The 23,998-nt window shown below is 40.4% G+C and overlaps 1 protein-coding gene across 1 annotated transcript in view; it reads right to left on the bottom strand.

The window, feature by feature from the left end:
* Positions 1–23,998, bottom strand: part of PIGK (phosphatidylinositol glycan anchor biosynthesis class K) — a 55,863-nt gene that overhangs the window by 14,374 nt on the left and 17,491 nt on the right. Inside the window, exon 10 of the mRNA XM_050307290.1 lies at positions 1,890–1,965. Within this exon, the coding sequence (XP_050163247.1) occupies positions 1,890–1,965 (76 nt within the window). The remainder of the gene's footprint in view (positions 1–1,889; positions 1,966–23,998) is intronic.

Raw genomic sequence — 23,998 nt, 5'->3', positions numbered from 1 at the left:
TTTTATTGCCCTAGCACTGCATGTCCCAGTTGTCCCATGTCCCTCAGAAAGGGTTCTTCAGGCTGTCTGCAGCCCTGATTCACCAGGCACTGGTGCAGTGATGCTGTGCTGGTCACAGCTCCTCAGAAAGGGCATCCCCCTCACACACAGCCAGGGCTGGGGGCCAAACTCCCTGTCACGAGAGCTCAATAATGCTCTTCCTTGGTTTCTCTGCTTCCAAGACATGTTCAGTGCTGTTGGGTCTGTTCTGCTGCCTCGTGCAGCTCTGCAGCACTGGCAAATCCAGCAGGCAGGTAAGAGTACATAAACCCAGCTTTCTGCCTTCCCACGGGGCAATACTGCAATATTGCAACATTCCACGGCCCTGGAACACAGGGGAGCCAAATGAACCCTCCCTGGTTATTACCCACCTAATGCTGGAAAAACACTGCTGTGACATTTTGGCTGCTCGACCATCTCAAAGGTTAATTCTGTTTCCTATTTGAAATTTTCCTCTCGCTGAGCCTTTCCACGCACTCTCTATTTACTGATTCCAAACAACCCCCAAACTGTTTCACTGCTCGCTCTCACTGTTAAGAACATATTGACTGGCTGCCTGCTCTGCTGTTTAATTCATTTATGCTGAGAGTCAGGCATGGAGACAGAATTTCAAATGTGACATTTGCAGGCTGCTGGGTCATTTGAAGCTCTGACAACACCAGGGGAGTTCCTGACATACAAACTGGTCCCGATTTTCAATCTTCCATGTTCTGAACACATCACAGATTCTTCCCGAAGGGGCAGATTTCAGCCAGAAGTTTTTAAATCTCCCCCGTGTTTACACCTCGCAGAGAAGACTTGTACACTTGAAAGTTTTAAAATAAAGCTCATGTTTCCTTTATGGTAAAGCCAAGCACTGCCTGCAGCATGCAACTCGACTGCTTAAAAAACACTGACTGGCAGAGGTATTTGGAAAGATCTACAAGAATAATTAATACTAATAAAGTTGTTTACAGAATTCCATTAGGGGGCTTGGTGGACTTTTATTTGTTCCTGTTGATCTTTAGGCATTCAAAACCAGCTCAGTCTGAAACCACAGCTCTGTCTAACATTGTCTATCTGGCCTGTTGCTACCCTGACCAAAACCACTTCCCAGTTTTCAGTTTGGAAGCTTTTTCCCTGTCTCAAGCCAGTGAAAAGACTGTACCATTTTGGCTCCCATGATGAACTGGCATTATCTTGCCCAACTTTCAGGTGAATTTTTCAGAGTATACCTGATAACCTGAAAGATTCCATCCTGCCAAGGTACCAACTAGGCAGTAATCTGACCTTGTGTGGTCCTGACTTAAGAAAATGGTACTTATTTGTTCCTGAAGCAGGAGTCACATCTACAGAGTTTAAAGATTATTTATTTTATTGAGAACATTCCAAACAAAAAACCCTGTGCAAAGCAGAAAGTCAGGTGACCCTGCCACAGCCAGAAATAAAAATGGTGCTAATTCAGAACTGTATTAGGAGGAGAGATTGTTTTTCCCCTCGTCATGACAATTATTCCATAATAATGATCCCATACTTTGGCTGCTTTTTCAGGAGGGGGAATATGATTTAGGTCAAGATGCAAATTTGAAGAAATTACTGGTTTGTTGGTTTGTTTTTTCTTTTCTACCAGCAGACACACAACAATTCTAGCAACAAGATCTGAAGTGTTAACTGTGTCATACAGCAAGCATCTTTCGTTGCCACGTTCAGAATGAGACGTTCATAATTTAATAGTTGTCACCTGAACAAGAGTATCTCGTTTATACATCCTTCCAGTATAAGGACATTAATTCTGTGTGACCCAGAAAAGCAGTTTAAGTCTTACAGATGTTCTTTGTTTTCAAAGAAATGTTTCAAACAGGAAGACGTACCTGGTGTATGATCTGAGCTACGGGAAGTTGTTCAGCGTATTTCAGGGGTTCTGCAGCCAACTCTTCCTCTGGAAACCTGCAAAGAAATTAAGTTCACATTTGTCAAAGCTAGTACAATGTCTGCCAAATTAAATTGCTGAAATTGGGAGTTTCAGGGATATTATTTTTCTTAAGATGAAGAAAAAGTGTATTTTGTGACGGTAATGGAATATAATTCTTACAAAGTTGAGCAAAAGAATAAACTTACAGTAAGCAGAAATGTGTGTAACATTGTGGATTGCTTCCCTGACATAAAGCACGAATTTAGCAGCAGAAACCTAAGAAAACCTTTACATTTAGTTTTAGGTGAAACAAAGCACTGGTGGAAGCTGGACTGAAATCCCCACGATAAAAAGTGCCTTGTGCAGGTTAACAATACAAGCTTCTTCACTCCATCCTGCCAACACAACTCAAACATGACCATCTCCAAGGGCAAGAGGGATTATTCACCACCTCCCATTTCTGCTGCAAGTGACATCAGCGTTCAGATGTGGCAGAAGTTCAATCTCACAAATCTATTTCCAGTACAGTAAGCAGTGTGCACTACCAGTTACCAAAAAGCCAAAACATTAGTGTGAAAAAAAAAAAAAAAAAAAAGAGTGGAATACTTCACAAAGAATATGCATCATAACCCTTTAAACTCTGAATAAACTGTAGTTGCAGTCAGAAAATCAGAATCCATAAGCAGTCTCTTAGAAGAATATTTAAATGATAGTAAATTAATCTGAAAGCATGCTTTAAACCCTTCAACCACCCTGCTTTCATCTACTGGAACTGCACAGCGTGTGCTATATTTTCAAAGTATCACTCAAGTTTTTCATCAGCCATTCCTCTGTATTTCTGAGAGTTCTGAACACAGGAATTTGAGTAATATGAGAAGAAATGAAGGTGGGGGAATCTCAATAAAAACAGACTTTTCTCTAAAGTTAAAGCAGAATTATTTTCAGACAGAAATTGTGGCCAATACATTATTTTCCAGGCTCAAATTACTACCTTATATCCATTCTGGTCAAAAATCATACACATTTGCTGGGTTAATTTGCCTGCAGAGCAGTTGGCAGGCAAGAGGCACAAAGTACAGGCTCAGTCTCTGCACTGGGAGCCACCAAGCTGTGGTGAAAGAGGACAGGAAGAGCACATCTCCCTTTTCCACTGCTGAATTTCTGCTTCTGTTCTGCTGGGAGCCTGTGAGCTGACACAACACCTTGATTTTTTTTAAGCCATTTTTTTCAAGCCGCAGTTCTCGACGTGAAACAACTGTACACACACCACACAATATTCATCAGTATCTCCAACACTTCTCTCTACACTCTTTACAGGGGCACTGGAAATCTGGGGAAAAAAAAAAGTAACTCAAATCCCCAAATTAAACACTTTAAGCTTCGAGGAATAGCTAAAATTACTATAATCTGAATATTAGCGGAAATAAAAGCGAAGCTTGACTGTCTGTTCCGTCAAGGACCTTGTATATATTTGGCAATGTTTTCTGTCTAGACAGAATCTGCATTCCCTTCCACAGCCAAACACCCTCCTTGTCAACTGCAGAAAAAAAAAAGGCCTTTCTTCAAATGTCAAAGGATTAAAAAAGATAAAGCAAAATGATCAAGATAATTTTAAGCCTTGGGAAGCTTAACTGAACAAAAATAGGGAGGGGAGAACAGTATGAACATGTATTTTTAAGTAATTAGATTTACATTGAAATTAGGCTGATAGGAGCTTTTAAACATCGAGAAAGACATTTTATTTTTTTCTCATTTGCTTTCTGAAAAAAAAAAATCACTTGAACTACACTACATTTTTTATATAAATAAATGATAAGATACAGATTAGGGTAGATATGCACATTATAATGTATTTACATAGACATCTACACTTATATACCCACACTACAGTATGTTTACAGACATGAACATAACTATTTTGGGAATAAAGTTCAGAACTGCTCTCTCAACATTTTTCCTAAAATGCCATGAACTTTTTGCATCTGTACTCAGTGATGTTCTGGCTGTCAAGTCTACAAAAGAGTTTTGATTCTTCTCTCCTCCAGATCAGCCTCCTCAACTGGATGAGCACACACCTCAACCTTTTACAAGAAACTGTACAAATTAAAGCGTGGGAGATCAAAACCCTTGACAAAAAAAGTTCTAACTCACAGTAAATGATCTCTGCAAATTTGATAAAATAGAGTCTTCGTTGTGATGATGCTGCAGTGCCACCACCTAAAGCCACCCTGTGGCAATTTGGCACATCCATGACTTCACCATGGTCTTCCTGAATGCTTTGCTTCCACTTCTTTTCTTTGATCAACTACCAGAATATTTCAACACATTTTTCTAGTGTTGTTCTCATAACACTTCTACTCATGGTTCCAACCAAGAGTCAGACCTGAATTGTTATTATATTCACTGTCCGTAGCTATTTACACAGTGGAAAATTAAAAGCACTTAATAGTGACATCTTTTTTTGGTAAAAAGGGTAATTATCCTTAGAAGTTCCATTGTCTTTTAAGCAAAGTAAAAATTTTGTTAGAAAACAACAGCTTTTACTGATCTAATTTTCCTATCAAGTGATATTATTAATAACCTTTCTAGTTTTCCTATCAAGTGATGGTACCTGTGGCAGAAACAGAACTTTGTGACAGAGGTACCTTCCAGGCCTCTGTGTAACTACATCAGTCAGACATCCCACTTTCAGAATTCATTTTAACAGGTATTAGCCACATAAATTCCTTGAAGAGAATTATATTACTATGAAGGCTCCATAAATCTCATTTTCATTTCTCAGTGCAAAGACCAGTTTAACGGTCTAATCCTTTGTATAACAGGTATAAAAGACACCTTCCTCCACATTTGGGTTCTTTTATCTTACCAACACAATCCTCCTGACTTGGTCTCTCCCTTTCCCAGGGGGACACAAGTAAATTGATTGTTCTCTCCAGAGACAATTTCCAGGTGCCTGGGGTGGCATTCACTTTTGCTCAAAACTAGTTATGTCGGGAAAAAAAAATCCAAATACAAGAAAACAACACCTCAGTTGGTGGAATCTGTGCTCAAATCACATGTAGCTCAAATTGGAGGCCATGACGTCACAAAATTAGCTGGCCTCACCGTATTTGGTTCACTTACATTTGACACTTAGAACCTCCACAAAACGAAGGGCTAAATCGCTGCTTTCTACAGATTTGTTTAATTTCTTTCAGAGCGATTCTGTTACAGAAACAAAAGTCATTTTTCGTTAATTAATTTTCCGGGAGGAAACAGCCCTTTCTGTGTCAGTTGATGGCGACAGCAGAGCGCTGCCAACGGTGCCAAGGCGAGCTAACACAGTGGCAGCATCAGCATCGACAGCACCACCCCTGACAGCTGGCAATGCAAAGCATAAGGAGATCTCCATTTTCAGGGAGAAGACCAGAGAGAAACATCAAATCAGAAGAGAAGTGGGAAGCAGCAAGAGATAGCAGAATAGGAGGAGGATCTTGAAAAATTCAATTTAGAAGTTATTTTTACGCCGCCACCGTGACCGCTGTTGGATGGAGGAAAGGGAGCGTGAACCAGAAACTGTGGAGAGTGAATCTAAATCCAGTAAAACGTGTCATGATATTTAGTGAAATATCTTATTTGCTATTTATATTTGCGTGCTCGCTCCGATGGGGAAAATCCTGTGGAAGTTCTGCACGTGCTAAATAAAGAAAAATAAATTCCTGGAGCACCAGGAGGTGGCACACCAGCCCAGGGTCTGCTACACAGAACGGCTGCAGTGGCTTAAGGGCAGAGATATACTTCATCTCATGCAAGTATTACAAAAATTCAGGGGGAAGAACAAGAGCAACGTGACCACCAACTGGTTTGCTCGTGGCTATTGAGACACCCAAGAGACAGAAAAGTGTAGGTAACACAAAACCCATCTGTTGGCAAATATAAACACTCATTACAGCAGGCAACAGGACTGAAGGTAATATTTCTTCCTTCTTACATAGCCTCTAGGTTTGATGGTTCACACAATTTCATGCATATGACCCGTGCACAGGTAATACTGCACCTCTTTTGAAACTACTGTTGCTCCATGGTAAGCCCTCATAAATAACCACCTCTCTTGGTAACTACACAAAATGAAAAGTCAAGAGTGTAGAGGGGGTAAAAAAGGCTATCAGAGACAAAAAAATGCATTATGGAAGAAGGGGGTTGGGGAATCACCATCTTTATTTGCTGTGGATGTAAACAAGTTGTACTGTTGGAAGATGATTTCTGAATGGGCATGAAAACACTGGAATGGGTTTGTCCCTCTTCTGGAAGTATCTCAAAGCAGAAACAGTGCAAGTGATGGGACAGTCAGCATGACATCAGAGGGTGCAGATAACACAGCAAGGCCTAAATCACAATACCCAAGACTGAAAGGCTGAAATTATTAATCCAAACCTGTGTATTGCACTGATGGCTTTATTGACTGTAAATACACGAACACACTTGCATCTGGCAATAAAAAGCAAACAAAATACCAGAGCTTTATGCACCACATCAGAAAAAGTTATTAGCTTTCCTATTAAAGAGAAGCTGAAATGGGCTATGTCGGGTTTGAGTGAATGGTTTTTAAAATTGGCCGTTGAGAAATTTATCTACCATATCCATAGTACAGAAGATTAAGAATTAGACCTTGGATTAATGCCAGCTACTTGATCTATCTGCTAAATCCCAACTGCACACTTATTTAAGAATTGGGCATGTTTAAACAACAGAAGCACTAAAGTTTCAAACTAGAAAAGGTGAGACCATGGTTAACTCTGCTCTTCCCCAACAAGTGTGCTGACCAGTGCTCTTCTTATGTTTATAAGGGAATGCAAGATCTGCCTGTACATGTTTGCCACATGGGGAGTCACAAAGAAGAGAAGCAAACACTGGAGAGCATCATCATTCCAGGGAACTTCCTCACAACATCTCCTTCATGGCACAGTTTCTTCAGTTAAGGGTCAAAACAAGTCTTTGTTCTGGTCTCCCTCTAAAGACCTAATTTAGAAATGCAAAATATTTCCTGTAATCTGCTCATTTCTTGTCACACAAATGTGAAAGACTTTGACCCAAACTAGTCATACAGACTTATTCCTGGAGCTTGAGAAATACCTTACACCTCTGAATGTGCAACGCTTTCTGTTGGACCCCATCATAAAAAGGTCTTCTGGTGTTCCCAGAGTCTGCCAGACACATTGAGTTGCTTCATAACCTGGATAAAAATTGACTGTGACAGATGTTTCCTCTGCCTTTCTGTGATCCACACATAATTTCTGATCTGAAGAGTTTCAGGTGATATCAAGCCACATATTCTTAATCATCCTAAGATCCCAAAAAGTGGTAACACAAGTCTATAGTGTTTTTTAACACAGATTGACCAACAATGTCTCTCTCCTCTTTTCTAGCCAATGACTTTTGTCAAAATAGGTTTAGTCTCTGTTCTGCCTACTCCTATTTTTATACTGAGGCAAGACAGAGGGAAGGAATTAAAAAGAATATTAGCTTAAGTAAGCAGAACTGACTTTGCTGCTACTGGAAAACACATGACCTGTAGGGCTTCATTTTGTTATCTCAACTATTCCACATTTTAGGTAAATTAGAAAATCTCTTTTGAATTAATTTAAAACTTCCACATGACCATGCTGCTGAAGCACAAAATGCTAATCAAAAGTTGGAGATAAAGAAGACCTGCTAAGTCTCTCCTCTATCACTGAAAATCACCATTTAAGTCCACAGCTAAAAGTAGGTACTCATCACTCACTGCTAATTCATTCTCACACCAGGCAGGGTTGGGGGATAAAAAACAGAACAAGGGTCTCCATCAGATTCTCCAAACTTGGGGCACTTTTATACAGCCAAGTCCAGCAATATCAGAGGAGCTCCTGCTGATGGTCCAAACCAGTCAGAGGAGAACATTGCCCACCTCACCGAGCCAGCATTCCACCCAGTTTGAAGTGCTTGTGTGCTGTATCTAAGAACTGAGGCTGCACACTTCACCTTGAGTCCAGTCCCTCCTAACTGCAAGGGAACCTGTTTACAGGAGTGGTTAAACACACACACACAGGTTATTATCACTTTATGACCACTTGTCTGGAAACCCATGATTGAATTTCACAGAAAGCTCCAAGAAAAAAGACCAAATCCTCCCATGGCACCACATCCCACAGGCAGTTTAAATACTGCTACCAGTGCATGTTGAAATTATACTTTCAGCTGGACAAAGCAAGCTTGTGTTCATTTTCCACACCTGAAAGTTTATCAGCAGTACCTGGTCTTTATGCAGACAATTCAACACCACCTGCCAGTGCACCGAAAGACAGGAAAATCAGCAGGAAGATAATCTGAAATCAAAGAACTAACATGGGAATGTGCCTGGACAGCAACTCCATTATTTCGTGGCCACAATTAATCTTCACAGCAAAGTTCACATTTTGTTTAATGCTGCTGTTCCTTCCTGCACATATTCAAACTAAACAAGGTATCTGCATTGGTTTGTATTGTTAAACTTCTCAACAAGCACCTCCTAAGAACCCCATAATACAAATATTTTAAAGTCCCAATATTTCTACACCCACGGTACGTGCTTCTATTTCTTCAGTTCATGAGTCACACAATGTACCACCCAGCTATAATTTCTCAGATTGCTTATTTCACTGCAAGGATCTGTCAAAGCAGCAGTGGCAACCCCTGCCCTCTGCCCAGCACCATCTTCAGAGCTTCCACCTCACCCCCTCCACTTCAAGCTTCTGACTTTGTTTTTTTGCCCCTTTACTCCAATTAATCAAAGGAAATAACTATTTGGGATTACAGAAATCTTGTTTCTGAGGGACTCTTGGAGACCATCCAGTTCAACCTCCCGACACCAGGTGGGGTCAGCCACGGCTCTGTCTGCTGAATCCCCACCACCTCTCTCTGTAACTTGGCCCTCTTTGCAAACATTTCCCGTGATGTCCATTCTGACCCTCCCAAGCCACAGTGCCTCTTGTCACCACAAGAGGAGTTTACCTTAACCACCTCAGTAATTGCACTCCACTGCAGCCTGCTGCTGCATTTCCATCTTCTACGGGGCAGCAAGCCCAGACCTCTCAGCCACCTCTCTCAGGATGTGTGATTTAGGCACTGACCCCTCCCCACTGTCTCAGCATCCTTCCTGAAGGGGAAGGCCAAATGCCACACACAGCATTCCAGGCAGGACTTCAGCAGTGTCAAAGAGAAATAATAATAATAATATTGCTCAACCTGCTAATCACACTCCTCCCCACGCAGCTCAGCAGGCAGCTTGCCTTTATTTGATGATGACAGCACTGTTGGGTCACGTTCAACCTGGTGTCCATCACCGCCCCCAGATCCTTCACAGCAGGGCTGCCAACCAGCCTGCCAGCTTCCAGCCCCTCCTGACAGGACTTTACAGGGAAGACACCACTTGAACTTCTATCTATAAATGTATAAAAGAACACAGATATATCGGTGCCAAGAACAGACCCAGATTTTCTTGAAATATGCTATACCCCTGGCACTCAGAGAATTAATCATAAAAATTACAGTTCTGGGCTTTTGAGAAATGGTTTGCTATGCAATCAAGTCTCTCCTGAATACTAGATGTTGCTTTTGATCTTTTTTTTTTTCGCTACAACATGATCAGTAACACATTTCCATAAAGCAGGCAACCAAGATACACCAAGAACTGCAGAACACTCCATCACAAGGCTTAATCCACTGCTTTCCTCTCTTTCACCACAGCTGTTCCTCTCTGCAGCCAACTCCAAGAGTCCTAAGAGTGGCCACAGCAGGTAGAACTGAGAAGCATTCCAATCAGCCAGCAGGAAATGTTTTAGTTCTCCTGTCAGTGCATGTACCCAGGTAACATTATATTGCTAAGCACATTAGAAGGGCTTTTCCTCACAGAAAGCTGCACAGCATGTATGCAGCTCTTGAGCTTTTTATCAGTCTTATCTGCTTGACTGTGATTTTCTGTTATTTATAGATGACTTGGGCACTACTTTTGTCTGGATTCCGGTTTTGTTTGTTCTTGTTAATGGCAGATGAAACCTCTAGCTCAAATACAAACACTTGGATCCCATTCTCTGAGGCCAAGGTACTGCAGGGTACTGAGCCTGCTGATGTTGAACAATGAATCTACTCATGTTTGACCCTGTAAAGCAATCATTCTTTTTTTTTTTTTCCATTTTATTATTTTATGGTCTGCCTTTCTGTCCTCACTTATTTCCATAGTACTAGAACCAGAAAGGACTTGTCTCCTGTCCACCACAGACCACTGTGTATTAACCAGAATGTCATATATTAAGTTCAGTGACTTTACAAACTTTACAAACTTTATAGCCTTGAAGCCCATGTGATTTTGGTGGTCTGCCCTCAGGAACAAAAGCAGAAGCAGCAAGTCACACTCGGCCTGGGTCAAGTACATGGCACACCACTTGCTAACCTCCCAACAGGCACAGAAATTTGGGAACTCCCCTGCCTGCCCAGGCAACCCTGCGGGAGAGAGAGACACACACATCATCTCCCTGCACTCAGCTCAGGGCTGTACTGATTCCAGGATCTGCACAGGACATATGTCTGCATTTGCAATCCATTCCTTGTTACAAACCCACGCAGCAGGCTGGACAAGCCAAAACTTCTAATATTCCAAGGTGGTTTCCAATCCAAGCACTTGACAGGAAATCTGGCAGCTCAGAACGTGCCATGTGCAGATTCCCAAATTCCCTCAGCCTCTCCTGGCTGGGAAGGGACAGATGCAGGCTCGGAGCGTGCCACAGGCTATCAGCACCCTCTCACTCTGCAGCCTCCAAGGCACCAGGCTAAAGATGCTAAGTAATATTTCAGCAATCATCAGAGATCTTCTTTATAATGTAACAGAGAAAAAGCTACTTACCATTTCACATAAGTTCCTAAAAATTAATTAGTACGTTTTTCAGGAACACCTATACGGGTCGGACCTCGCCCACAGTAAAAATGGGAGTTATAAGAATTATTTTGCTTGCAAAAATGTCTAACAAAGATTAATATTAAACAGTTTGTTTCAAAAATGGGACTTAAATTTATACAACTAAACCTTCAGTACTCAGTTATGCCCAAACTTAAGCTGACCATGACTTTCTAAGACTGTCCTATGACAGCAGAGTGTATGCAGTGAATGGGTTCATCTGGTTTTACCTTCAGAAACTAAACACAGGAAAAACCAGGAAGTTCACCTTTTTATCAGAGGATTATTCATGTTATTTTTTTTAAACAAATGCAAGGGTTTACATAAAAATTATTTACAACTTTAACTAAAGACTGAAGGCCTAGCATTACTAACCTGATCTCAGTCTTTACCTCATTCCTGTGGTAGGTTCTTCCATTACTTAAAAGTCATTTCCTGCAAACATTTACAACCCACAGAAGATTGTATCAGTAAATCTGAATGTTAAGCACACATTATCAGCAGATACTACCAGCAAGAGACTGTTGCAAAGCAGAAAAGGACCACAATGCCTGTCACTCAGTTTTTAGGACTTCAGGAGCTCAGCACACCTCAGGTGAAAGAACAATATCTCCAGTGCTGCTAAAGTCCTTCACAATCCACACATAAATATGAATTGTCTGTGAGTGTACACACAGGCACAAAAGGCAAGCCTGAAACAAGAATTACAAGTTTCTTGGTTCGTTTAGCACAGATAACGAAGGCAGACTCCTCTTTCGCCCCCTGCAGATGGAATCAGTAACACTTACAGGAAGAATGGAGAAACTCCAATTGCACAGTAATATGCTCAAGGAAAAGGATCCAAATCGAGGGAAGCACAGAGAGAACGCAACAGCTGAGAGAAGGTTTTGTTCCACAGAATTTTGGAATGCTGTACATTATCAAATACACGAGGCCTGGTAAAGAGCTTACATTTCTGTCTTGCACCTTTTAAATTCATATTTTAAATGTTTTGTGGAAAACAGCCTTTATTTCCAAACCAGCCGTTTTTTCTTATGTTTTCAGGAATGTTTAATATATTTGTCACCAAAGCTGTCAGAGTACTTTGCACACAAGCACCACGCTGACAGGTTGTGTATTTTTGTTTGTACATGGTCACTGCTCAGCTACAGAGGATCCTCACTCATGAGAGGACTCCCACAGACTATTGCAACAGAAGCAACGAAAACCATGGGCACTGATTTTTCAACTATCAAAGTATTTTAACACACATACCATGAAGCCCTTCTACTTGCATCAACATATGGTTCTACTCTGGGTTTGGGGTTAATAATAACAACCCAAAAGTGCACGATGGCAATCGAGTATGCTGCTCCTCTACCCAAGGAAACTAAGAAAAAAAAACATTTTCTTTCTGTATTTAAAGTTTTAATACCCCTGCAGCAACTTTTCTATGTGTATCTTACAGAGGCTATCCAGTCTAACAAAATCTTATTGCAAAACTCTGAGTATGTGTTGACTACTTGTGGCAAGTATATGTATTCTTTATGACTGCTAGTCAGTTGAGATTTCATGGGCATAGCCTGTTTATTATACTTTAATATCTTATTTCCAAAAAAAAAAAAAAAAAAAAAAAAAAAAAAAAAGAAATCCACTAAAAACCAAACATGAAAGAAAACCCCACAAAAAAAAACAAAAAAAAAACCAACAAAGAAAACACACAAAAAACCAAAATAAAACAAAAAGACAAAAAAATCAAAACAAACCAAACAAAACAAACCCCCCCACACAAAAACCTATTTTAAATGAATGTGGCAAACACACCCATCTCCACCTTGAAATGAAAAATTCCCATTTCAGTAAATGGCAGCACTGCAGTGCCACTGCCCTCTGAGAAGAGCTGGCAGCCTGCAGTCTGTTGGGAAACTCTGGGAAAATAGGATTACTGACAAGAAAGTGAGAGTGCTGATGGCTCTTCATAGGTAGAAATTCCCGGGGTCTTCCACTCATCTCAAGAATTTGCTGGGTTTTGTTATTCAGAAACTTTTGCTACTCGTGGCTGTAAATAACCAAACTGCTAAGGTTATGGTATTGTCACCTCAGGAGGACAGTGAAGGAGTACAACCAAGGTTTGGGGTTTGTTTTGTGCTTTTGTGGTTTGTTTGCCTGTTTTTTTAAACAAAACAGAACTCCTGATTTGTTTACATACACATTAACCCCCACACACCAACCACATATAGTAGAAAATAACTTTGGCACACAGTATAACCTTATTCACTGCAAATTGACAGCAGCTTATTGAAACTTACTGTTTGAAACCTGTTCTTCAAACAAACAAACAGTTTTAATCGTGTGTACACAACACTGCTGGAAAGGGAACCAATTCCAAAGTGAAACTGGTGTAGGATAAACTGCAGCAAGAGAGATCCTGAGAGAGAACTCTCCAAGCAGATGCCAAGGCTGGAAATGCCTCAGTCAGCCCCTAGGAAGGATGTTATGGCACAGCAAAACACAACAGAAGCTTCTGCTGCTGCCTCTGGGAGCCACCACCCCAGCCATGAATCCACCAGCCCACACTGTAAGAAAGGCAGACATTAAAGTATCAGCCAAAACCAGAATGCACTTTTTTTTTCTTGTATGTGGAATGACAGGTTTAAGGTAGCATTAAATATTAAATTTTAATAACTATTGTACAAAACTACAAATGAAAAAAACCACAGGATATATTTGGGGGAATATATATATATAAAGACACCTTTTCCCCTAATTTATTCATCTGGAAAGAAGCACTTTGCAAGGTGATTTATTTGCTTGCACCACCTAGTGGGGTTTAGTTTAATCTCCCCAAACATTCAGAGGTCAGTCGGTGTTCCTACTTCATGACACCAGTGACAGACCACACTTTCTCACAAAACACTGTTTCAAGCCTGCATGACCCACTGACAGCTCCACACTTCTAAGCTTCCACACATCTATAAAAACACAGTACAAAATAATCCTAGAAAACAATACCTGCTTTGCTTGCATTGAGTTCTGCAGGGACTTAACAGAGATGTCACAGAAAATCTGCTTCACAACGTAATGTTCATGAGTTTCTAATCTGAAGTACACGTCGACAGCACCTTGTCAGAGCACACCATCCGTAATCTCCAGTGCCTGAACAGATTGTAAGGTGATAACAAGGCCACACACTGAGATTTGGAAGATTTCTCCAGGGGGGTTGAATCAATCTGGCAGAGGCAGGCACGCAGCGCAGAGATCTGCCTGCAGGAGTGACAGCTCACCAGGGAGCAGCAACCACCTGTGACACAGTCCACCTGCAGTGGAACAAGCACCTCCACTGCCTCTGTGGTGCTCCCAGGTGGTTGTGCCCCAGCCTGTGCTCATGAGCTGGCTGCTTTACAATGCACTGCCCTGGCACAACATTCTACTACACGAAGTCCAGACACACCAGAAAAGTTCATCAGGTCAAACCCCAACCCATAACGGACAAGACCTCACTGAACATGACCTTTAGGGCTTGTATTTAAACACTAAACTGATCCTGTTTAGAATACATTCTTCTCATAGTTGCTCCTAAGAAAGAATTCCACACTGTAGTAAGAAGTCTGTTACATTTGGTGTGGAGCAGAAGTCATGCTATAGAGGCAGTACAGAATGGTTTCAGATGAGGCAATTAAAAAGGGAACAGTGCCAAAGCGCTTCTAGATCTTCCACACGCAGTTTTCAGAGAAGGGACCCCAAGCATTTACAGAAATTCACACCACCTTTCTTTTCTACAACATTATTTCATGTTTTCAACTTCATCAGTTTCAGTTCTCACCTCAGTACAGATTTGTATTTGTAACTCATACAATCACAGATGAGGAAAAAATGCTGTGCCCACTTGACAATAAGGAACTCATCACAGATGTTTCATCTGGATGCACGGGAAGACTTCAGGGAATGATGCAAGACTTCTTACCCTCCCATAAACTTCCATACGAGAGAAGAGGAGAGGGAAACATTTTTGTTTCATGGTGGTTCATAAAATAAATCTGTTTATTCAGAAACGATGCCTCTTTTTTTCCCAAAAGAAACAGATGCAAGCAACAACCGCCCTGACATGCACGTACAGCCCGGGCTATGGCACTGTCTAGGACAGTTAAATACCATCTACTACTAAACAACATAGTCCTTTGAAAAGAAGGCCAGAAGTGAGTCAGACTGTATTCTAAAAAAAGGACAAAGTGTTTGTTGTTTCCCTTTTTGTATTCAAACTTTCAGGTTGTTTCAATCCTCATACAAAGCACTCTTTCAGGATGGAACATGAAAGTGATTGTTTCAAAGTTTTCTTGTTTGTTTAAGGTTCTAACGCGGACCCTTTTGTTCTAGGAGGACTAAGATCAAATTTAAGACTTCAATCTGCACAGGGAGTAGGAAAGAAAAGATGCTTGCACCAAATCTGATTCTCAAACTACGAAACAACGTGTAGGCAAAACACCAAACCTCCCACCCCTTATCAAAGCACTGCACAAGGATGACCCCATTCAAAAAGACAAGAAAGACAAGAAAGGTACCAGAGCTCAGCCTTTAAATCAATCCCTGGTATCAGAACAGAGGTGCAGACACCAAGGCACAGGTCACTGACTGCACATGTTATTTTACGTGTTATGAACAGGCAACTCACGCCCCTAAACCTATCCACGCTGCTCTTCCCTGGGATTCTGATGTCCAAGGATTCTCAAGCTGCCTTTGCCACCCCTGTTCTGGAGGGCAGTGCTGTGTGGTGAGCTGACCAAACATTCCATCCCATGAAGGACTTGCAGCGTTCCCACTGTGGGGTCGTGTCAACCAGCAGGACTTTTGGTCACGGTGATACCATACAGGACATTTTTAAAGCTCACTTTGCTGCACAGGTTAAGGCTGCAGTCACTCACAAAACCATTTTGCAGAGGAAAAAAAGGCAAGAAAAACCCCTGACAAATAACTCCTCATAAAACTTCCCATCATTTTTAACCGAATTTACAGAAGTATCTCTTAAATAGGGTCTAATGTGGGCTAAACACTCAAAACTTCTTTATTAACAGCGCTCCTCAAATTTAAAGACAATCTGCTGCTTATCAGGGATTTCTAAGATAAAAGCTGAACAGTAATCATATTTGCCTTAAGATTTCATTTTTATTTTTTAATGTTTTTGAAATGGCCCTCATATTTTCTGTTCCATTTCTCCTCTTTTTCTCAGCTTACTTTCTAAAGCACTGCTGGTTGCTATGGTAACTTTGGCTTTTTTTTTCGCCCCTCACTGTTCATGCAGGTTTTCATCAAACCCAATGACTTTTTTTAATCTTATCTACTCTCTAACAATAGTTCTTTGACTAAGGTGCTGTATACTGCACCAGATGAGAAACCTGGTATTTCACAGCAGCAACTGAAAAATTGGTAAGTTTTGCTAAATTCTGAGAACTAGCAAATAAAGTGGGTTTTTTTAGGGGTTGGTTGGTTTGTTTTTTACATGTCTAAGTTTCTTTCTTTTAATCTGTATATTATTCAGGTAAAATATATTAATTAACACACCAGTAGATGTAAGATAAAGCAATTTGTAAAAACAATAACACTTAAGGAACAGAAACTTTTTTTGGAAAGAAAAGGAATCGCTGTTGTTTCCCAAAGACTCAGCAGGACACAGCTAAACTAAATGTTATTTACTGCACTACCTCTGCAGATTACAATCAGTCCAAACCTCCCTGTCACAGAAAAAAAAATACTTCTGGTCACTTGGATGAAATATTTCTGAAGATTAGCATGCAGTCTGTTGATCTCTAACCCACAGGAAACAAACTGCACAGACCAACAGACAGATGAAATAGATGCAAAGGCTTGAGCCATTTCCAAAGCTTCTTCACTAAGATTCTATTTTAAATCTGGTTTTTTCCAATAACATTTAAGTTTAGGGTTGAATTATTCGATGTAGATTTGGTCTTAAAGTTTTGTTTTTCCCTGTATTAATGCAGAGGAGATGAATTCTTGATATTTTCTCCAGACAAGGTTATCTTTTTCTGCTCCAGGCAGGAAGAACCTCTCAGGAGTACTCACCATCTCACCAAAAGTAACACACACAGCAATTCAACCAGGCTGAGCTGATCAAATGACATGAAATTATCTCAACACCCAAGACTGAACATTAAAAAATAAAAAAACCCACACCAAGTTATTACCAACAAACAGATTAACCACTCCACTCACTAAATGAGGTCCAAAAGCATCGCTGGACTAAAGTTTTACTCCATTATAATTACCTGGGCCCTTACTTTGTAATATATACAGGCAAGGCTGTGTTGGAAACAGTTTGGTTCAGGTCAGCAGAGAAAGCCACTGAAATTAGAAGAAGTTACTGCTTTAATATTGTCATTCTTTTAAACAATACCAAAAATATGGGCAAAAGAGAAAAAGGCTTTACAAACGGAGAAAATGAATATTTCATAGAATTCAAGGCTGAGAATGATTTTGTGTTACTTTCTGTGGAGATGGGTTACATCCAATATTCACTTGCTTCAACAATAATAACTCACCTTTTTGTTTTTTATTATGGTTATGGAAATTTTCCGTAATTTCAGTTTTTATAATCAGGAACACATTATGGTTTTTGACTGGAGTAGATGACTAACACCTATACTGCTGTTATTTCTGATTGTACTGACTTCCTGATTCCCTCCTCTCCTACTAACTTTGTTTTCCATTCAGTTTGTAAAGAAGCATACCTAAGAATCACTCCTCTATTTTACAAGGACAAACGAGGATAAATAATCTACAATTTGCTTCACTTCATTTCAGCAATTTTCTTTCCTTTCAAATCCCTGGCCAAGTCGGTTTTATTATATAATTATCCTTTTGTATGATTCTGATTACCTCCAGCAAAATAATCTGATTACCAGACGAGCACAGCAGGCATAAAATGCATTAATACATTAATTACTCCCTGTTGCAATTTACACTGCACCAGTTTTCCTGAGACTTCCAGTTTGTTACCACGTGCAGGAGGCACATTCATTTGGCACGTTAAGGATGGGGGGATTTCCTCAGTGGGTGGGATTTCCTTCCCAATGATATATCTGTATCAGCCACAATCTCCACAGCTTTCTCTTGCTCTCACAGCAAGATCCAGGCAACAGTCACACAGTGATTAGGTCTCCTCCATAGCTGCATTTTAGGATATAATTACCAAATGTAAAACAAGCTTCCCCTCCCCCTGCTTTTTTCTTTCCAGTCTCGGTGTATCTTGAAAATTACATCCAGAGAAAGCAGAAAGAAACAGTCAGAAAACAGTAAAAACAATTACCTGGGATATCTAAAAACTCGAGGAAGTACCTGCTGGGTGATGTCCTACCATAAACCAATTCCATATCACACTTAGAATAATCACCATTATTCTAAGGCATCTCTTGCATCTGTTATTCTCATCCATAACGCTCACATATGTGTACACAAAATTCAGTGCAGTGATAATGCTAATATTTTAAGAACTGCACTGTAATTTTAAGTGTTTTATATTTACTATTAGCTGAATTTAAGAACAGCCAGAATTTGGCACAGAATTACCAACTGACTCATGTACAATCTCCCATAGTGTTAAAGAAATAATTATGTTTGCACAGAACCTCAAGAGCACAATATAAGAAGAATTTTGTGACCAGGATGGAATCCCTCTGTCTGCAGAATTTGTACACCACTATGTTTGTTTTGTCCCCCACTCCATCACCAAACTGGAAGTGTCTCCCTCTCCATGACCTTTCTACAGCTTCTCGTGCTGCTGGAATGACAATTGGGAAAGCTGTTTCCATGGTGCTTCTTAGATGTTTGCTCATTAGTAACTGAACAGACAAACACCCCTCACAGAAATTCAACAATTATTACTGTAAATCATTTAGAGTGACACTGATGGAAACCACCTCTGAACCCATGGCATGAAAAGCCTTCCTGCCCCAGCTAGCCTAATACTTGCTCCTGTCCTTCCTAAATTACTTTATAAACCCACAGACTAATCAGCAGTCTGATATTTTTCAGAAGTGCCATTAGACTCGCAAACCATGTAGGAGTATTCTGATTTAAGGACAATTTTCCACCTAACCACATTTTTTGTGTGCACACACAGTTTCCAGTTTTAAAACATTACAGCAGAGTGCAGATTTCTCCATTTTACAGACATGCCATATATTTTTATGGGGACATTTGTAAAAGCTCCTAAGCATCTAATAAGATAGAAGTCAGCTCAGAATATTTTGTAATAAAGGACCTCTTAGTAAAAACGATATCAGAGGGAAAGCACACACAAAGGAGAGAGGAACTAGGGCAGTCTGTTTGACAGCTGAGGAAGAAACAGGGGTTACATCCTCTATGGCTGAGATTTAGAGCAGTTTCACTGAGTGGCTGTTCTGCTCCAATTCCCCAGTTAAAATTTAGACCTACAGCAAGAAGTCTTCATTCCTATTTTATTCCAGCAGGAAGTCATGGTTCAGACTCTTAAGTAACCAACAATAATAAAAAAAAAATACTAGCCAGTGGGGAACTGTGAAGCTTAAATATTATGTTACAGTTAAATTGAGATAAACCTTACAGTAACTACAGGGTTCACTGTATTCTCACAAACCAAAATGAGTTATAAATTGCTAACTATTTAGAGGTGTAACTTTTGTCCCACTATTTCAAACAGAAAACACACTGCTGAAATTTTAGAGCAGCTGAAGCATGTCTATGGCAACACATCTCTCTTGCAGGTAACACAGGACCAGAAATCATCCAGGAAAACCAGTAACCCTTTCTGATTTTTATCTCGCTCAAATTATTTAATACAACCATAATATTACATGCACCTGTCAAATTTAAATAGCTTCTGTGGAACTAGAAGGAAAAACATACTCTTATCTACTCCTTTCATACAGTTTACACTTAGCTAATCTTTCCAATTGCAGGGAAAATCCAACCATTCCTATCCAGTGACCTCCTCCGACAGCAAGTTCGGTTTTTCTAAGCAGAATAAACAAACCCGGCCTTGGCTGCAGAAAATGCCACGTCCCAGGGCAGCAAAACCACTCTCACTGATGGTTAACACGATGGGGGTACTCAGATTCCTCATGTTAGGTGTGAATTCAAACATTTCAGCCTGGAGAGGAGGCTCAGGGGAGGCCTCACCACTCTCTCCAACTCCCTGACAGGAGGTTGTTCCCAGGTGGGGTTGGTCTCTTCTCCCAGGAACCAGCAGTAGGACAAGAGGGCTCGGTCTCAAGCTGTGCCAGGGGAGGTTTAGGTTGGACATCAGGAAGAAATTCTTTCCAGAGGGAGTGCTCAGCCATTGGAAGGGGCTGCCCAGGGAGGGGTGGATTCCCCGTCCCTGGGGGTGTTTAAGGACAGACTGGATGTGGCATCAGTGCCATGGGCTGGGAACCACGGTGGGTTGGATCAAGGGTTGGACTTGATGATCTCAGAGGGCTTTTCCAACCCAGTTGATCCTGTGATTCTGTGATCTGGCAGAGCAAGACCAAGAGCTAACCCAGCTCTGTGCAGTGCCCTTCCACACTTTCCGAGGCTGTACCAACCCAAGTGCCTGTCATTTCTCCTTCCTTGCTGAAAAACCAACAATCCAATGAACATTTTTTAAAATACTGAGATAAGAAACATAAAAAGAGTGAAAACACACCATCAATTTAAAGATTATCATCTGTTGAAGATTATTCTGAAAGATTAGCAGTGTTTTCCCTTATCCTTCAATCAGTGTCTCAAACTGTACCAATACACTGTCAGTATTATTCTGTCTCTTCCTCTGCATCTGGTCCCTCCAGCATTGACTTTTTTGTACGTTTTTCACATAGCAATTACACAGAGAATTACACAGAAAATACCACTGTAAAATTAAGAACCCAGCTGCAGAAGGCAGGGGGAAGGTGCATCATTTTTGATTGTTTCAGGTTCTGATAAACCACTCCCTTAGTAGTCAAATAAATTTGTAGTTCAGCTACACTTCAGCAACATTTTTTTAATCCACTAGGAGTAGAAATTTAAAAATAGCTATCATGTAATTCAAGGTATTAATGCTAAAGAAACTCTGAATACCAGTACTCAACATTTATGCTTTCTTTCCCCACAGGAAAGGAGATTCCAGCCTCCACTGTGGTCTTGCCTTCTCTTGGGAACTGCTGGATTGAACTATTCACATCTCAGCATTTGGCAGGGATGGGAAGAAGACACGCTCTCCCTCTCCAAATTTGCTTCTAAATCCTCATTTCATCACCAAAATGCTCTTCAAGTCATGCTGTGCTTTCACTAATTGTGTCTAGCATGCACAAAGCAAAAGGGTAACTCCCTAAATAATCTGGAAGTCCAGATTTTTGGAACTTTTGGAAGTCCAATTTTTGGAATTTTTGGAAGTCCAATTATTTGAACCATTCCCACATCCATAAGAAACACAAACACATAAAACCCACTTTTGTCCTCCATTCCTTCTTGTTTCTCCTGGCATTTACCAATACCAACCCTTCATGCGACCAGTCTCCTGCCTGCAAAACCCTGAATAAATCCCATTTTGCACTAAATTCTTTGTTTACAGAATTATTATGTTTTCCTGAAAGATCAATCTTACCACACAGGTAATATTTTGCTGTCCTGCAAATTCTATAAAATAATCTTAGCAGTAGCTTGGGCACTTTGGTAGACGTATCCAGCATCTGTTATTTCCCCTCCCACACTTTGTATAGATTTCTGATACTCCTGACCAAACACATGAAACAATCTCATTTCATAAAGTAGTATTAAACAGTGCTCAGCAAGCCATCTGTAAATCCAGTGCTTTATGTGATCACAATCGCCTTTTGTAACCACCTCCAGTTTTCTTTCCATCCTTTGATGCAATTGTGAATTTCCTGCTCCCCTGACAGCAGAAATTCGCCCTGGCCTATTCAAAGATAGAAAACAGATGCCTGGCAATAATGCAGTGCCTTTTTTTTTTTTTTTTTTTTTGAGCTCAGCTCTTCTTTCACAATTTACATTTCACTTCTTTGCTAAAGCACTGGGGCCCTCAGTATGCCCAGTGGGCAGTGTAAATTCTCTGAATTCTCTGAGCCCTCAGAAATAAGCAGTGCAGGGAAACATCTCAGTGTCTTCCAGCCCATCTCACAGCTTTGTGAAAACCAACAATAAGGCTTCGAGGGCTTGTATTTAAGTAATAAATTTAACAGCTCTGCTGTAAGAGCTTTGGTTCACCAAACATTGACTTTAGAAAAGTCTCTCCTATTGGGAGGGCTGGAAGATGCAGACAGAGATCAGCTCATGGGCTTTTAGCCATGGTTAAATAAACATGTTGTGAAGGCAGATTGCCCCTTTCTCTCCAGCAGCTTTGGGCAAGACACAGATTTTCAGTGGCAGAGATTTCTGACCATCCAGAAGGTTATCCCTCAGGCACTCAAAAAAAAAAAAAAAAAATCAAGTGTAAGCTCTTTCACAACGGGGAAAGCCCCAGAGCATTTTCCCATGGCTTAACACCACACAAAACAAAAAGCAGTGATGGTGCTTGAGCCTCAGAGACCTCATAGTCACGTGTCCAGATTAATTTCTGGGGCATAAGGAATGCTAATGTGTGCTTGGCTGCTAAATTCCAAAGATCTGGAGTCCCATAATCACTGCTTCCAGATGCCTGGTTGCTCTTTGCCCTCAGTTTTTAATGCTTCCTAGAAATCACACAAGAAGTGTGTCCTAACAAACATCAGCAGTAGTTCTGGTAGTTCTGATGGGGAGTAAATAACAGTAACAGTTTTACTGAAATTCTCACCTTATCTCAAAGTGCTGAAAACATGCCAAAATTACAAGAAATTTTCTTTCTTTCCTGGGTCAGACTTATGCCAAATCCTACAGCTGTTTGCACCATCTCCTTCAGCAGAAATACACAGTACCCAGCTACAGAAGCACCTTAAGAACAGACATTCATTTATATTTAGCACCTGGGCAGCAAAGCAAGAAGATCAAGCCAGGACCTCCACATAAATAGCACCAGAAAGACTAACAAGCACTTCAGGAGACTGCAATTATAAAGCAGCCCACTCACCTGCAAAAATAATAAAAATAATAGCAGGTAAAGATCACACAGAAGAGGTGAGGAGGAAATAATGAAATGTTACATAGGAAAGGTGAGAAAAGGAGTGGATAAAGGGGAGGAGCAGGGGAGAAAAACCACCTTGATTGAACATTCTGTGATTAATGGGTATTTTCAAGCTATCTGGATGATTTAAAATCTACTGGATATACTTAAGACCTCCCAGTAAATCTGCCATGCAACCATTTTAGACATCACCTGTCCACTGCCAGTCAACTGGCACACCTAAGTCACTTATGAAGAGTATGGAGCTTCTGGACTTGATTAAAAGCTGAACTTAATAAAAATATTGCCACTGACTTGCATGTGCTTCACACTACCTCTCACAACAAAAGGTTTCTTTGCTGTCAAAGTCTATTAAAATTCTATGTATCAATAACTATATATAGGTTCAGCAAAGTGGCCTTGTACTGAAAATGTGAAATGATAGAAGCACAATCTAATAGTTGAAGGTTTCTCACAGAAAACATGCAAGATGCCACACAAGACAAAAATTCAGGGGAAGGGGCGAAAAATCATTGGGCCAAAGAAAACCTGGACTCAAGAGCTACAGTTTTGAAACAGAAGTGGTTTTTTTCCTGGCACAAAGCATGGTCAAAGAAATACTTTCAAAGGAATAAATAACATATTGTTCAAAGCTGCCTTTTGAAAGATCTTGCTAAATAGGGACTGTAATTACCAAGCATAACACTTCAGTGTACTTAAAGTCTTCCCAACACGATTTACACCTGTGGCTGCTTTTGATATTGTCATTCATCCTTATTTATTTTATACAGATGTTATACTAGTGAGATTGTACCCTCCTATACAATTATTCCTTCTATAGCATTCATATTCATTCTAGTTGCACAACCTTGAAAGGATCTTTTACACTTACAGCTATAGGAGTTTATGTATATGTGGGTATTTACACATGGAACTGTCTTTAGGCAAGCAACAAAACCCCAAATGTACTTACAAAATACTTCAGGAAATACAGCAATAATATTTAACAGTAAGTATCAGTTCACCCATCTTTAATTACCTG

Source organism: Myiozetetes cayanensis, unplaced genomic scaffold (assembly GCF_022539395.1).
Source record: "Myiozetetes cayanensis isolate MyiCay16 unplaced genomic scaffold, myiCay2020 scf12, whole genome shotgun sequence".
Classification (NCBI taxonomy): Eukaryota; Metazoa; Chordata; class Aves; order Passeriformes; family Tyrannidae; genus Myiozetetes; species Myiozetetes cayanensis.
This window is presented reverse-complemented; position numbering and strand designations above follow the sequence as displayed.